The sequence below is a fragment of the Porites lutea genome, chromosome 10 (genome assembly GCF_958299795.1).
Source record: "Porites lutea chromosome 10, jaPorLute2.1, whole genome shotgun sequence".
NCBI lineage: Eukaryota > Metazoa > Cnidaria > Anthozoa > Scleractinia > Poritidae > Porites > Porites lutea.
Genome location: NC_133210.1, coordinates 4,418,202 through 4,435,530, shown reverse-complemented (window position 1 = coordinate 4,435,530; position 17,329 = coordinate 4,418,202). Strand labels below are relative to the sequence as shown.

The following is a 17,329-nucleotide window of genomic DNA, read 5'->3' as shown; positions in this document are numbered from 1 at the left end:
CCTCGATCTCCATAATAATTCTTCATAAGATACTCGGCCTCATTCTTTAATTGTTAAATTACGCAGTTATATTTCCCGGACTAGCTATTCAACCCATACGCAATAATTACACAAAAGTGGTCGCAAATCTCAGTGACTTTATTAGTAATTAAAATGTTCCTGAGAAACCTGTATACAAGTTGCACCATCTGCATAACATTGCCTGTGTTGCCAACGATTTGTAAACCATATTTTGAATCCAGATCCAACGTCACCAAACAAGCTATGTTGCACCAGATATGAATTTTCTCACACTTTACGTTTTTTTTGGTAAAATTTAAGTTCCGTGTAATAGCTGGAATTTATTAAAATGGCATTATTTTCTCCACAGTACCCCCACAGAACGAATAGTTTCGAATTTTAACACTGATTTTAAGATTCCCCAGATTGGCAAATTCAGGTGAGCACTGTTAAACATCTCAAGGGACTTCAAATTTGAATTTTGAATTTCACACAGTTCTATTAGCCTGCAATTGACAAGATTCTGATGGCTTGAGAGAAAACTGTTTTCCTTGAGTGTAACAATAGTTCCTTCTGATCTGAGAACTGTTGGGAAGTTCAATGGCTGTACATAGCATCCAAAGTAGCCCTGTAATAGTTTGTAATGTTCTGGCGCTTTAGCTTGAGTGAATTAGTAACCAGGTCAGTTTCAGGCGTCCACTGTTCTGTGACCAGTGTCAAACGCTGAGGGAGCTCAAACTTCTCAAGTCTTACTGCAAAAGACCACAGCAACGCTGGGAGTTAGAATTTGCCACTTTAAAAATTAGGAGACTGGGCCGAAAGACTTCTGGGACTGTTACTAGGGACAGGGAAAAAATTGACCAACAGCTGATTGGCACATCCCCAGTAACCATCCCAGAAACAACTGCGGGACGCATTTCGGCCCCAGTACCCTGCTCGTTTTAACCCTCACAGTCAAGCCAGGTCAAGCGTACCCCCAAGATTCTATTAACGAAATCCGTTGGCTGATCCCATAACAAGTGTCAAATTCAAACTGGCATTTCTGCATGGGTAATGACAGGCAATATTTTACAAGAGCTTCTCCGTATTTGGTCAGATTGAAAATCTTTGAATGGATTAAATTTCTTAGAAGACATTTACATCAAAATTAAGGAAACTTCACTTTGTCTCTCTTCACCCATGCGTATAAATAGGTACCAGCAACATACAGCGCGGGGATAAACCTACGATGGACTAGTATTCCATCTAGGGGGAGTAGCAATACTCCCAGGCATGCTTTATGCACCTATCAATGTAATGCCAGCAGTGGGGGGGGGAGGGGCAGGGCATGGGGTGGGGATTTGACTTTTTTCAAAAATTTGCAGTCAAATTCCCTGCCCACGGGCAAATCATTCCAGTCAAATGCAACCAAATTTCCCCACCCCAGGCTGCACATTGCTGTCAATCCCAAGGCAGAACCCAAGAAAGGCACAATAAAAATATCTCCAAATAAAACTCTGCAATCTTTTATAAACGTTGCTGCATCACCAAAGATACATGTTCCTGTTACAGCTGCAATTATATGTTTTAACCATAATCCGTGTTACACTGTGTAGAATGCATAAACCTTTAGAGCAAGTCCACATTTTGTACGTTTAAATACACCGTTCTTAGTAAAGGGTACAAAGAAAGTTAGTTTTACAAGTTTATAGTGATTGTAGTGAATGAGCCATACACTAATCAATTGTACTTGCAAAAATCGACTTGGTTTCTCTTTACTTCCGTTTACTTTGATACCACAGTATTTTAAGAGGTTCAAGTGATCAAAAATACTCTAAGACTACCGAAATTTGAGGACAAAACAGTGAAATCCACTCAGCCTTCCCTTGCTCTCATTAGCCTCCATGACTTCCTAGTCTTTTCAAACCGTACGGCGCATGCATGAAGCGTGGAAGCGGGAAACATGTTTGGTCTCAGTCTTTTTCGTCCGAGTCGGCAGTCTAATATCTCCACGTCGGGCGAAGAAAGATTCAGATATCCCCTCCCCTGGGAGAACAAGATCAGTCAAATGCCCTACCCCAGGGCCAACAAAGACAATCAAATCCCCACCCCATGCCCTGCCCCCCGCCACTTTACATTGATAGGTGCATTATGTCAAGGAAACCAGGATAAGCTCTGGCTGTTTAGGCCTTAGCTTGTGGGCGCCTTTACCTTTCCACCTTACTGTAATACTTACAAGCTTTGCCAAGAGCCTGGAGGTCCTTTAGCACAGCATCTGTGATGGTCTTACTTCTGCACTGTTCAGCCCAATCATCAGTCATGATACCAAGGGAAACAGCTAATGCCTTAAGCTGCTTAGGGCGTGGCACTGCCAAGCACACCACATAGTTGTAACCAGACTCTGCATACACACAGAGGGTTTCAACATATTGACTTTGTGCGAGGGAAGCTTCAACTTTTCCAAGGGAAACATACTCTCCAGCCGAGAGCTTCACAAGATCTTTCTTGCGGTCTAGAAAAATACACGTTCAGTTACATTTAACTCCTTCTGAGAGTAGGAACCTAACTATGCCTAATGGTAAGAGCTAGTCCAGTCTGGAAGCAGCTGCTAGAGGAACTAAATTACCCATTGGTCCACAAGCCAATGGAGCTTTCTTACTTTCCCACCCATTGTACTTATTAGATCTGCCAATTGATACAGCCTCCTTCCACCAATGTTTGAAAGAGCACATGTGGTACGCTTTATATTCTATTCTTTTGTATTATGGTATCCCAACTGTGACTGCATGACATATACATCAGTAATTGCTCATATCAGTCTACAAGGGGTTTGCCTTTTCGGAGAACCACATCTCCCTATCAGGTAAGTACTAACCCTCTGATGAAATATAACATCTCTGAGCTGTATCCTATTTCAAGGGAGGCAGAATATTTTTACAGTCAACCCAGCTGTAAGCTACCACCCAGAATGCAAAGAGTTAGTGGTCACTTATGAAGGGTGGTGGCTTACGACATTCCAACTGTGGGAGGTAATTTAGAAGCAAAAGTCCAGACACATCTATGTTTTGAAGAGAATGTACTACATGCAATTGTTAGTTCACAATATATTGTAAATCCATGTTGTTTCTTAAAGTTATTCTCATACTCTGACTAATGCAGTTCACACAGCAAACGCAAAGATCAGACCATTGTATCAGTTGGTGGCTTAAAGAAGGTTAAAAAAATGGAAACTTCTGAAACTGTCATCCTAAAAAATGGTTGCAGCCACTTCCGAGAGATTCCAACTATAAGGCTTTAATCAGCACTGCTATGTCATGAAGTTGTATAAGCCCAGAGACTCTAAGCAGAAGTAAACGGTATTTCCAACAAAATCAAATCAAGGACATTATTACCTATAATCTTAAGACAACCATCAGGGTGGAACTCGCCAATGTCTCCAGTGTGGAACCAGCGCTGGCCATTTCTATCTACTTCAAAGTCTTGAGCTGTTTTTTTGGGATTCTTGAAATAACCCTTAGTTACATTTGGACCTCCAATGACAATCTCTCCTCTAGGATAGGGCTTATCTCGGACAGAATAATTTCCTAAAAAAATCAAAATAAAAGAAGAAAGTCTGTTGTGTTTATTATCTTTCTGGCCAAGAACCATTTTATAAATTGTTTGTCTTATTACTAACCTTCTTCCCAGGTAACAAGCTTAATTTCTGATGAACAAATTGGAGGTCCCACACGGCCTGTTGCTCTATCCCAGGCTAAAAAAAAACAAAAAAGTGTAAAGAAAAAACGTAAATGTGATGATGCTTTTCTTGTCTCAAATAACATTTCCCTCTTTATTGATTAAAATCCATGTATTTGCCTGAGTTGAGGGCATTTCAAAAGAGATGACCGACCTCTGCTGATCTCACGTGCTGCAACTGCTTTTGTGCTCAGTCAGGTTATTTTCCCATGACTTAACCACACAATTCAATAAAGTGGCATTTACTTAACGAAAACTAAAACAAATTATTGCGACTAATTTGTAGATTTCAAGAATTCTTCAATCCCGTCATTCAAACTCTAAACCCTGTTCAATATCCTGATAGACTTTTGGCTAATTTGATGCCCCAACACTGACACAGTTACGTAACATACCATGGCAGACAGTTCCTCCTCCACATGTCTCAGTAAGTCCATAACCCTGTCCAACAGGGCAGCAAAGGCAAACATTCATAAAGAACTGAGTATCCTCAGACAACGGTGCACCTCCGCTTATGATCTGCCTTACACGCCCACCCAGAAGATTACGCATTTTGGAGAAGATGAACCTGTGCAAAGAAAAAATTGATGTCAAGGAAAATTTTAATATTTAAAAATGCACCAAGTAAATTTTTAAAAAATGCTTTCTAATGTTCTAGCTCTTCCACTTCCAGAGTGAACAAAAGAGTATTGTAAGGTGGTTCAAATTTTAGAGTCTGTGCACAAAATTCTGGGGCATGTCCATTCAAAGAAAACCTCCTGAGCAGTACTTTCACATGGTACTATTTTTATGTTCCATTATTTTACAGCAAAAGTGAACATTCATAAACAACTGAGTTTCCTTAAACAAGGATGCACCTCTGTACTGCACAAAAAGCTACCACCACCCCTCCCCTTGTGGCAACTCGTAACTTTAAAACTGCAATAAATTTCTCTTGGTTAAATGAAAATAACTCTTTTAACCCATTCGTCCCTTCTACCACTTGTGACATCATCAGTTTTATCGGTCAAGGACAACATTGTCTGCTAACTTGTGCAGGGTGAAGAGATCTTTAAACCATATACCAGAATGAGCATGACTCAGTCAAGAACACCAGAGAAAAAGTAAAAAACATCTAATATTGACCGAAATCTTGTTCCACTACCGACCTACCTTCCCTTCCTCTAATCCTAAGATCCTAAAAGCTTTCCCAAAAACTTTTCCCTCCAAAATGAAGCCTACTATTAAAATCCCCAGCAAAAGACAAAATTAGGCAAAACAAGCGGAAAAAAAGAGGGGAAGAGAGAAAAAGCAAAAAGTACAAAAATATGCTCTCTGCAGATGCCCGAACTTCGCAAGCTGATATTTTGCATCTAGATCAGAAGGCTGCCAAGTGTATGACCTGTAAATGGCTTTGTGGTAAGTTTTAGCCCTTTATAGCATGACAGAGACCAGAAAACCGCTCAACTAGCTTCAAAACGCGTTTTTCGACACAATTTCCAGGGGCAAATGGGTTAAAGCATCGCAATATTAAGGGTTGATAAAAAATGAGCAAATTCAGTGCACCCGTCTACTGCATAATTATGATGAAGTTCAGCTTCTTTTTTAAGTCATGGATTGGGAGTCAGGACAATATTCATTGAATAATTTTCGCTTCTCCGCTATGTGCATAAAAAAACCATGGGTCTTTCCCAGGGATCCTGCTACTGAGGGGCAAAAAGTGATCCAATCCACCATACCAGGCTAAAAATTGGCAGCAAAGCTGCAAATGTCCACATGTCCCACACAATACTCGTGTACGTCCCCAGCGTTGACCCACAGAATGGCTGTTGATAAGGGCATAACGTTTTGTGGCTTGAACTTACTTGTTAAGAAGAGGAGTATCATAGCCCATCCTCAGCTGTTTCATCTTGTAGCTGTATGCAAATGTGAAGAAAAGCTGTAGAAGGCGGGGACCCTCCTTGACCTTCTCCATAACATTTTGCCGTATTCTATCCATAATGGCAGGGACAGCACCCATAATGGTCGGCCTGAGAACAGACAGGTCTCCTTTTGTTCCTTTCTTGATTTTAGATGACTAAGGACAGACAAGAAAAGTGACAAGATTAATTAATAGTCAAGAGAAATTCAGTGAACTAACAGGCAACTACCTTATAATTATACAGCAGGGTTGACATGGTTTAGATCCAGTTCTTCCATCAGATCAATTTTTGTTTGGAAGATCTTTTATTAGAGAAACAATTCCAGGGTTTGCAAATTTTATTGATGAGTGGAGTCACTGTGACTTCTGCTTCACAAATTTTGGAGTCATTTTGGAATATTTGGAGTCAAGTATCACAATGAAAAATGCCATTTTCAGACTTTGCAGCACGTGGTCCTGGCATGTATACACTATCGTGAGGGATACATGAAGTACCTGTGGCGGTCCGCTGACCTGGAAAGCTCAAATCCATGATGGCGGTCATCGAGTAAACTTTGATCGTAATTTACCCTCCTCCTGTTTTGTCGTGCAGTATAATTCTTTAATTTTGATGATTTAATTAAGGTTTTAATACAACGTTTACAATTAACGTAAATTGTATTTGTTGCGAAAAAGGTAAGGACAAAACTGTTTTTGTTACGGAAAATTTCTGGAGTCGAAGTGACTCCCTCTGTAACCTCTGTGGAGTCATCTGAACAATTTTGGCGTATTTGCGAACCCTGAATTCAAATGACCTGACAAAATGTCCAAGCTCAATCAAGGATTTGACAAGCGTATTTTTGACTGGACATAAGTTGACACCTAACCAACAAACAGCTGTGCAGCATGAAAGACACACCTTTCAATCTAATCAGCTGCTGTTGACTTATTTTTTGTGCTCTTTCTACCTGTACAGTCGAACCTCCACTATTAGGCCACCTCTCTACAACGGTCACTTTATTTCATTCCAGCAAACAGATTTACTCTTATTTAAACCTCTCCCCAACAGCCACCTCTCTACAATGGCAACAGCCACTAACGCATGTCCACAACGGCGAAAATAACCTCTCGACAACGGCCAGTTTTTTCAGTGACTGATGAAAAAGTCAAGAATGGACATCCGTACGGCACATTTATGATCAATCGCTGCAATTGCATTTTGATTTTGTTTCATTTATGCTGCTGTAGCAGTAAGCATAAATTGTCTATGATACTTACAGCGAAAGTTGCGAACCTTGCTCCTTGTTACGTTAACATTTTGATTCAAGACATAATTCAAGCTTTTCACGTATTCTATCTCCATACATAATATATGATTGGATTTCCATGATTATGGGACACAGCAAGCATAAACTTAGCAGAAAAAAAACACGTTGTACACCCTAAAAAAATTTTCATACAACACCCCTAGTCTTCCCCTAGCCTGCGTGCAGACGATAACTAAACTCTGATTAGTACCGTCTGCGAAGCAGCGCAGAGATCCTTGTTCTGGACCCCCAACCGACTCCATGACTTACCTGAAGTACGTTTTGAATTTCCCTTCAACCTGTTTGGCTATTATCAGTCTTGCGACAAACAAAAACAAAGGTCTTTTTTAACTGGCCAATCGTGGTGCGTACTTAAATCTGGGTACACAGCTGGAAGTCCAGAACAAGGATTTCAGCGCTGTTTCGCAGACGGAGTTAACCAGAGTTTAATTTCGTCTGCGCGCAGGCTAGTCTTCCCCATAACAGCCACCTCTCCACAATGGCCACTTTCGTCTGTCCCCAAGGTGGCCATTGTGAAAAGGTTCAACTGTACTTTAAATTTTCTGGAAAACCATGCAGACAGACATCAAAATTGTGGAAAATGCCTCAGGATTATCTTACATAAAAACATTTTTACCTGATCAGAAAGGGTAAGGGGGCTTGAGTATCCTATAGATGCCCCTTGAGCAAGAATTCCAGTTTCTACAACAACAATGAAGGGCACAGATAGTTAGTTACTTGTAACATTCACAAGTAAAGGAGACTATTTTTCTTTGTACGCATAAAATAACACAAATTTAGTCCTCTCGGCAATGTTCTTTCTTACCTGCCACAAGCTCCAGTACATGTGCCAAAGGTAAATAACCAACATAAACATCTTTTTCACTGAAGAAAAAAAAGAAAGATGGAAGACATGAAAGTCTAAAAATTAGCATCATCTTAAGCAGAGGCATCTCTTGATTTTGAAACAAACACGTGACGGATTCCTACCTTGGACTGTATATAATTTTCCCACATCATATTCTTAAAATGAAGCCAGACAAACTGTATCAGGCGCTTGATGGCCGCTTAAAAGAGGTTTGATTTCCCATTCCCTTTTACAGTTACTCTGGGACTTTGATTATTAATGGCTGCTTAATAGAGGGCCTGTGGCCACTTAATGAAGATTCAACTGTTTATGTTTACATTTGTATTCAAATAATCTACAAAAGCATAGCCGTCTGTATTTTTATGTACATTCTAACAGATCAAGCCTGCTCAATATTGTACCACAGATTTCGCTCTTAAATACATCCCCAGTCCAAAATTCATCAAAGGGTAAGATAGCTGATAATCATGTCCTCCAGAACACATAAAATTAGGCAGTTTCACAAGGTGGTTGTCCAACAATGGCAAAGAAATATACAAAAAAGTGTAACACACAGGCAAAGTTGTCGTTTTGCTTGAATAAAGCTATTGCTTTTTCGCCGTTCTTTTTTTTTTTTTTTTTTTTTTTTTTTTTTTTTTTATTGCAAGTAAAACACACACAGAAAAGAAACAAAAATTACACAGAATAAATAAAGTAATAAAAAGAAAAAAAAGTAACAAATAAAGTAACAAAAAAAAAACAAATAGCGAATTTACACACTTACATGGCAATATACTTACAAATATTAAAATACGTTACAGCAGTGCTAATTCCATATATTACTGTACTTAGTATAATCTATAATTAATTTTTACATTTTTTTTCTTTCTTTGTGGTGAAAGTAATATAAATACTCATAGTAGGTGCACATATTACTAATTTATGTTTTTGGAGTTAGGAGACAAGACCCAGCGAGGAAAAGAAAGGTTTCCATTTTTTTGTATTGTGCGGTGTCTTATACCAATTATTGGTATATATATCTCAGATAAAACAAGAAATTGTTGTGAATTGGGAAACATTCTTTTGATCTGCAGATCCAGATTTGCCGTTCTTGTGATCTTTGTTATTGCTTAAGCTCCACACTGACGCACATGCTAATTAATAGCTCAGAACACAAATAAAAGTAAGAGAACATTACCTAACTTTGGGATGCACTCTTGACACAATTCCAGTCATAGCAGCTACTAAAGAACCATGAGGTATGATAACACCTGGTTTTGAGAAGAATGAAAGACAATAGTGACCAACATAAACTTTCTCCTAATGATATCCTGAGACACAGGGCGTACAGCTAGATGGATCACTTTTAGCACAAGGATTTGATGCAACAATGACATACCTTTGGGAAGTCCTGTGGAGCCACTTGTATACATGATAACTGCAGTATCATCTGAAGTTGGACCCCTTTGGACCATAGATGCTAAGAATATACAAACCATTTACACAATTACTAGAACAATAATAATTATTTTTAAAAGGCGCACGTTTGAGCCAAAGGCTCAAACGGCTGGAGCTTAATATCCCAGTTTCCTTGGCATGAAGCACGCCTGGATGGGATGCTAGTCTATCACAGGGTTACCCCCCAGTACTATGTTGCAGGTACCCATTTACAGCTATTTCAAGGAAGGTTGTCGGAAAAAATGTGCACACGGCAATCCCGAAAGGTAATATGGGATACGATCAATTCACTGTTCCTGACACTGTAGCTTTCGAACTTACTTTTGTTCCTTTCCTTTAGCACTCGCAAACATGTATCCATTGCCTCTCGTGCCATTCTCTCAAATTTCTTTGAAGTACTCAGAACTGAAAACCACCCACAATACCTTTTGGGATTGTCCTGTGCACTGTTTCCGACAACCTTTCTCAAAATAGCTGTATACACGTGGGTGAAGAGAGACAAAGTAGAGTAAAGCTCCTTGTCTAAGGAAACAATGCAACGGGGACGCTTGAACCCCAGACCTCCAGATCCACAGTTCGAGGTGTTAACCACCACGCCACACAGGCCTCCACAATAATACAATAATAATATTTAAAAAACCACACCTCTTCTTTTACAAGGCATAAGTAAGTCTCCAGTTTGCAAGTGCGTAAGAAATGGAACAAATCTTTTAAGGACAACCACAACTTCCTAAATTAAAATGCAGCTATGTAATCCTATTTGCTAAATTTTAAAAAGTTAAAACCTGTCTTTGCATTTCAATCAAATTCCAAAAATAATGGTCCAGTTTTGTTTACACACTGAAACTATTTTCTGTTGTCTGCTGCAACAGATGACAAGCATTGACATTGACTGAAACTTGAAAACGTTGGAACAATTTTTTCAAGTTTTAATGTTACTTGCAAAAACCACCAAAAAAAATTATCATCATAAATGATCCTTGTTGAAATTTGTTTGAGATGTTCTTCAAAACACAACAGGAGGATTTTACTGACTACTAGTGTGGTGATATAGTGCCGGGCAAATGATTGAAAGCTAAAAATTAATTCCTTGGCACATTTTCAGTTGTGTAGGATGTGGGCTTTTTAAAAGAGAAATTGAATAAATTCAATGCCCCAAAAAGGGGGGATATGCTAGGCATGAAGAAATCTATAAAGGATCTGCATTGACAACTCCAAAAACATTCTAAGAAGAAAAGATTGTTACAGCCGCTTACCTTTACCTTGGGATTCACCAATCTCTTCAACTTCACGGATTGAATGGATTTTCACCCTCCTTGAGAAACCAAGCAGGGTAGACTTCTTTACAACATTTCCAAGGTAGACAATATGTTCCAGTTTAGGTAGTCTATCAATCATATTTGAAAGTTTGCTGAGTAGTGGTGCATCTGTGATGATAAATCTGACATCGGTCTCATTGATGGCATGAACTAAGGCTTCCTCACCAAGAGTCGCATAAACTGTAACAACTGAAAAGAAAACAGAAAAATCAAAGGGGCTCTGTATTGGCTGTCTGGTTCACTTTACTAATAGGCTGATTTAGCAACAGAATGGGAACATCATTTGAAGACGGCAAAGCACGTGAAAAAGACTAAACTAGACTTCCGGTGCCCATTCCATTCGTCAAGCCAGAAATGTTTGATTTGCGTGTGCCGTCATCAAATGACATTCCCGTTCTGTTGCTAAATCAGCCTAATGTTGCAAATAACACTTTCTTACGCACTATGGAACTTAAAGGAGAACTTCATTCCAAAATTGCAGGATTTTTTCTTTTCGCCAACAAAAAGATTATACAAAGGTAGGTTACTCACCGAAATTTCGACTTAATTCTAAAGAGCTTTCCAACCCTATGAAATCCTCGTCTGAAGTAGCCCAAAATCAAGATCTGACTGCCGCCATCTTGGAGAACTCTTAGCAGCCTGCTGATGAGTGTGTGACGTCAATGCGCTCAACCTAAGTTTCTTAAGTCACTCAAAACTTCTCGTTTCTTCATTTCAGAGCTGCACAAGAAGCCATGACCACAAAAAACACAATCCAAAACAAAGAAAAAAGGAAGTGTTGAGTGATTTAATCTTTCTGCCAAACTCAGGTTGAGCGCATTGATGTCAAGTACTCATCACCAAGCTGCTAGGAGTTCTCCAAGATGGCGGCCGTTGGATCTCGAATTTTGGGCTCCTTTCGACAAGAATTTCATACGGTTGGAAAGGTCTTTGGAAGCTGAAATTTGGGCGAGTAACCTACCTTAATCTAATCTTTTTGTCAGCAAAAAGAAAAAAACTGCCATTTTGGAATGAACTTCTCCTTTAATGTTAATGAAGAAATATTTCTTGTAAACAACATCGGGAGTTTGAGGCAAATAACTAGAAATAAGGATATGGGATGCGGAAGGAATGAAAGTAACATGCACACTTCACTTCAAGGGCAGTAAGATCGGTATTATCGGTATTTTGAAAAAGGAATACAAAGAATATATGTAGTTGTTTTGAAATAAATTCAAGGTTTCAGACTGAAGTATATATGTTTTTTCAACTTGTCATGTGCTTAAAACATGGTTCGAGTAATCAAGGGTAAAATGAAAGGGTAAAAGCAACACTAACAATAAAACAAACAGAACAAAAAATTGTGCTTTAATTCACTCACAATGACAAAAAATGTCTTATTTTTTACCTGGGAAATTTTGAGCAAAACAGCCCTGTGCAGAAATAATCCATTCAGCTTTAGTTTCAGAAAACAAAAGAATATTTTCTTTAACTTGCTGTCCTAAAGCAGCTAATCCACGTCCAAATGCTCTTGCTCTTGCATCTACCTCGGCATAGGTCAGCCAGTTGTATTCTCCACACACAAGCTTTTTAAATACTCTTCCGTTAGCTTGAACTTCATCTTCTTCTCTAAGGACTTCTCGAGTTCCAAGGCATTTCCTGTATGGGTACAAGTTAACCGAACGCCTAGGGGGAGAAACATTTTATTTACTTAACGGGGCTATATCACAAGGATATTGCTGTTTTAGATCAACTCTGTGGTGGAGTCATTGCTTAGTGTACTACATTAACTGTAGATTTGTGAAAAAGAGCACTAACCATATCAATAATAGTTTTTGGTCATTTTTGCAGACAAAGCATTAAAACTTAAAAAACTTGGTCCAATTTTTTCACGTTTCAATCCATGTCCATTCTATCCATCCGTAGCAACCAGGGTTTGCAAATTTTATTGATGAGTGGAGTCACTGTGACTTCTGCTTCACAAATTTTGGAGTCATTTTGGAATATTTGGAGTCAAGTATCACAACGAAAAAAGCCATTTTCAGACTTCCCAGCACGTGGTCCTGCTATGTATACATTATCGTGAGGGATACACAAAGTAGCTGTGGCAGTCCGCTGACCTGGAAAGCTCAAATCCATGATGGCGGTCATTGAGTAAACTTTGATCGTAATTTACCCTCTTCCTGTTTTGTTGTGCAGTATAATTCTTTAACCCATTCGCCCCTGAACCACCCGTAACCGCCCGTGCGGATCCAGGTCCTTTCTACCCTTTGTGACGTCATCAGTTTTAACGGTCAAGGACAACTTTCTTCGCTAACTTGTGCAGAGTGAAGAGATCTTTCAAACCATACCAGAATGAGCACAATTCAGTCAAGGACACCGGAGAAAGAAGCAAAAAACCACGTGACAAGGACCTGAAAATCTCCATGAAAATCTTGTTCCATTACCCACCTACCTTTCCTTTCACCTAATCCTAAGATCCTAAAAGCTTTCCTAAAAACTCTTCCCACCAAAATGAAGCCTACTAAATGCCCAGCAAGAGAAAAAAAAATGAGGCAAGAAAAGCGAAAAAAGAAGGGAAGAGAGAAAGCGAAAAGTAAAAGTCAAGACTGCTGTGTCACTTTTAAACCCAAAAACTATGTCGAAATTTTGCTTTCTGCGCATGCCCGAACTTCGCAAGCTGATATTTTGCATCTGGATCAGAAGGCCGCCAAGTGTACGACCTGTAAACCGGTTTGTGGTAAGTTTTAGCTCTTTATAGCACGACAGTGACCAGAAAACCACTCGACTAGCTTCAAAACGCGTTTTTCGGCAAAATCCCCAGGAGCGAATGGGTTAATTTTGATGATTTAATTAAGGTTTACAATGTTTACAATTAATGTAAATTGTATTTGTTGCGAAAAAGGTAAGGACAAAACTGTGTTGTTACCAAAAATTTCTGGAGTCAAAGTGGCTCCCTGTTTGTTACCGAAAATTTCTGGAGTCAAAGTGACTCCCTCCGTAACCTCTGTGGAGTCATCTGAACAATTTTGGCATAAAATACGCCAAATTTGGCGTATTTGCGAACCCTGGTAGCAACAGAAGACAGGAAACAGTTTCAATACCTAAATATAGTCTCAAACAACAAAACTGGACCATTATTTTCAAAATTCAATTGATGTTTTAGCTTTTTCTTAAGTAAAGTAAACAGTGTGACATAGCCGCTTTAATTCCATACTGTTAGGCTGGATCACAGACGTAATTTAACCCCTGTTGGTAACATCTGTCTAATTTTCAACACAAGACATCAGCATTCATAAACTTGGCAACTTGTTTGACTTTTAGGTGCTCCTTCCAGCCGTGTTGACTGGTTTTAGCCAAAACAAAGTTAGAAAAAACCATGTTCACTTCTAATACCGAAAAGGGTAAAAAATTTTGGTCAGGAAGTGAAATATCAACAGCAAGGATTAATATGGGTTCAAATTCCAGACAAATGTCTCCACATGTTTATATGTATAGGGGCCAATTTTTCTGAAAAATGATATGATCAAAGTACAAGGATGTCTTAATCTAAAAGCTGGGGTGTTCAAAGGCATGAACTTTGTTTCTTAGGGACAAGGGTTTATAAGATGTTCTAGTTGCAAATAGGTTTCAAGATTATCCCAAAATGTACTAAACTTTGGTGAAAATGGTCTGAAAATAAGGATTGACTTTGGTATTTTGACATGCCAGAAAGAAGTGCAAAGTTTTGGAAAGGAGTAATCTATGCCAAAAGAAAACCACACACCCACACCACACCTCCATCACACCCCCCCAGGGGAAACCATTAATACAGTGCCTCACAGGAATGCTGAAATATCAGTATCCCCTTATAAAATTGCAAAATGCGATCAACAGCAACAGAAGAAACTAACAAACAACATTTTTCATTCAAATGGTAGGACGGCAGGCCTGTATTGAATACAATTTCATTAACGAGGCAATCACAAGAACTTTCGTGCTTGGCAAGCAATACATTTAACAATTCGCCGACTATGTACATCTCAACTGTTGGACTTTCAACTAAATATTGTACTAGAGCAGCACACAAATAATACAAAACAAATACAATTTCAAATACCTAACAAGAAAGAGCAGAACTATCGAGGCCTGAAATGAAGATTAATGATTTTCTGTTACAATTAAATGTATTTCGACGAGAAAAGCACATCGATCGTTACGGTGCGCAATAAAACGAACGCTCGGGAAAGTACAACTCGGGCAAAAAATGGAAAAGCTAAGCTGCGTAGTACAGACGAATCTGCAGGGTAACGATTTGAAGTTCGATCCTTGATACGAATGTTACTTTCTTGTCGTGCAAGTCGCTTGCAAGAAAGAAAGATATCAAGCGCGAGAACTTTGATCCTTCATATTTACAACAGTTACAACGGCTCAAAGAATGTACTTTAACCCTGCTGCATGTTAAGATAATCTAGACAGTGCTGTAAACGCACGATTCCACAGTTCCACAAGATTCCTAGTTGATGGAACAAAGGTTCACCTCGGCGCAATAAACAAACGCGTTCATACAATTTGCCATTTCGACTATAGCTCTGCCTAACCCTGGACCACTTATCGTTCATTTTGCCATTTTCGACTCTAGATCTACCGAACCTTTGATCAAATATCACGGCAAAAACATCCAGTTTCACAAGAGGCACATTACTGATCGAAATAAATCACCGGCGACCTCGTGATCAAAAATCAAAACCCCTTTACACCTTTTTATCACACGAGGGAGAAACTACTACCAGTACTAGAGTGTATTACGTGTACATGCAATTCTCCATGGTGAAGGGCTATTTCACGGGATCGCACCTTTATAGCCGACAAAAAACAAGTAAAACTTCACTTGCAGTGAAAAATAAATATCTAGGCTTAATTCCCCGGTCACTTAACAAACTTACTTGAATAGTTGATCCAAGGTATTTGCGCCATCATAAAGAGTCGTCACCAAAGAATCGAAGTGTTCAACACATCGATACGGAGCGCCTGGAAATTGACCAACAGGCCTTGCTTGCACTTTATTTTTCGGTCGGTAATGTTTTCTTCCAACCAGATAATACCATGGCAGAAAACTGATTATTCCCCAAAACCAGCCGGCTATGTTAAGGCTGAAGAGAAACACGTTCTCCACCAACGACCTCTCCATGTTGTAATGGTGACTTGACTGTGAATCAAAAAGAAAGACTCTTGCGGCGGGGTGAACAAAGTCCGCATGACCTGTCACTCAGCTGAGAACCACCGTCACCCTGCGCGCGCATATCACCACACCGACTCACAACATTTTTCCACTCCAAACAAAACCGAAACGCAAACGATTATCAGCGATAAGGCAGCTTTTGCAGGTTTTTTCCAAATATTCAGTACCCGAAAAAACTTTTTTGCCTTACTGCAGTTGTTCACCCCGTTTCGAACTTTGCTCAGGTGTTAATCACTATTGTGACGTCACAATGACCTGTTAACAAAACTGATTGTAATTCGATCAAAGTTCAGAGTACTATATACCATGTGGAAATGAACGGGAAAATATTACATAATACTAAGTAAATACGTTCCATACATTTTACTCTAACTTCTCTCATCATAATCGTCACACAGGATAATTCTTTTAGAAAATATTAATACAAATGTAGTCCTGTGAATGATTCGAAAAGAACCGTCCCGATCCGAGTTTCCGAAGGAATGTCAAGGATTACATCGAACTAGAAGTATACGTACGTGGGATTTGCGAATTAACCTACTCCACGTTTGGATCTAAACATTTTAAAACGTTTCTATCATGACGCGCGGAACTTGAACCTCAAAAGATTTTATGCTCGCCGCCAACACCTGGCGGGGCCCATGTGCAAGTGACGGGGATTCTCGTCGTCTTAGTAGAGACAGCAAATTTTGGTCTCACTAACGGCCTACGAGGAAGGCACCGGTTAGTTTATTTGATAATTTCCCCGCGAGGGGAACACGTGAAGAGGAGAAAAGGCCTCCTCTCCTTTTCCCATCAATTTCTCCCTTGGCCTGAGGGACAGAACGCCAATATTTTTACCCGTCTTGGTATCGCTTAGGGTTGTGCGTAAGGAAATTGTTTCTTAAAAATAACAAATGCCGTCATGGTCACTGAACCACACCCAGGAATTGGTCTCCTGACTCTTCCATAGGGGTTCAATTAGACTTGCCACAAGCCGGCCTCAAGAGTGTAAATCGGACAAAGGACTTTTTTGAAAGTCTAGGGTTCAATAGGCCTCTTTAAACTTGTATGTTTTGTTTTCCTTAAGAAGGTCTCAGGGGAATTTGACGAAATTTGAAAGAAACAATTCTCGTGGAAAACAACATCCCGTGGTCAGTCTTCGGGCCAGGAAAGGGGAGGGGGGTGGTTGTCGCTCACCCTCACTTTCTGAAGAGATAGAGGGATTCCTGTTCAACAGACTAGTAAAAAGATTATTTAGCCTTCGAGGAAGCTCTCATGTTAAGGGTATAGCAAACTTGTATTTTTTTTGGAAACCAATAAAGTCTGTGTGTGACAGTGTGTAGCCTGCGAACAGCAGACGCATTTCCGGTCGTCGCTTGTCTACAGTTAGCCTCCCACGAAGGCATTTTTAGGGGAGCTCTTAGGGATGAAAAAAGGAGCTCCCCTAAAAACGCCTGCATGGGAGGCTAGTCTACAGTGTGTGCGATGTCACGGGCGGAAGGCACGCGAAATAAAGAGCTTGCTCACGGAGGGTAAGGATAACGATTACGTCAGTGACTCTGTACTTTATTCCACAGATCAGAGCAGTCGAGTTCATTGTCTAGCCCTTACATAATCATCCCT

General features: G+C 39.7%; 1 protein-coding gene across 1 annotated transcript; it reads right to left on the bottom strand.

The window, feature by feature from the left end:
* Positions 1–117: 117 nt before the first annotated feature.
* Positions 118–15,882, bottom strand: LOC140951246 (long-chain-fatty-acid--CoA ligase 4-like). The gene is made up of 13 exons (XM_073400478.1): positions 15,429–15,882; positions 11,912–12,189; positions 10,462–10,713; positions 9,147–9,227; positions 8,946–9,018; positions 7,727–7,785; positions 7,538–7,602; positions 5,559–5,770; positions 4,110–4,282; positions 3,656–3,730; positions 3,372–3,563; positions 2,216–2,491; positions 118–752 (listed from the first exon to the last, which is right to left on the bottom strand). Exons 1-13 carry the CDS (start codon positions 15,671–15,673, stop codon positions 598–600), a joined length of 2,136 nt encoding a protein of 711 aa, XP_073256579.1. The 5' UTR covers positions 15,674–15,882; the 3' UTR covers positions 118–597.
* Positions 15,883–17,329: the final 1,447 nt, after the last annotated feature.

Coding starts and splice junctions, on each gene's coding strand:
- LOC140951246 (XM_073400478.1), bottom strand. CDS start 15,673: ATGGAGAGGTCGTTGGTGGAGAACGTGTTTCTCTTCAGCCTTAACATA. Junction 3,564..3,655: donor GCTTGTTACCTGGGAAGAAG/GTTAGTAATAAG, acceptor TGATTTTTTTAG/GAAATTATTCTGTCCGAGAT. Junction 753..2,215: donor CCAGGCTCTTGGCAAAGCTT/GTAAGTATTACA, acceptor GGTCTTTTGCAG/TAAGACTTGAGAAGTTTGAG.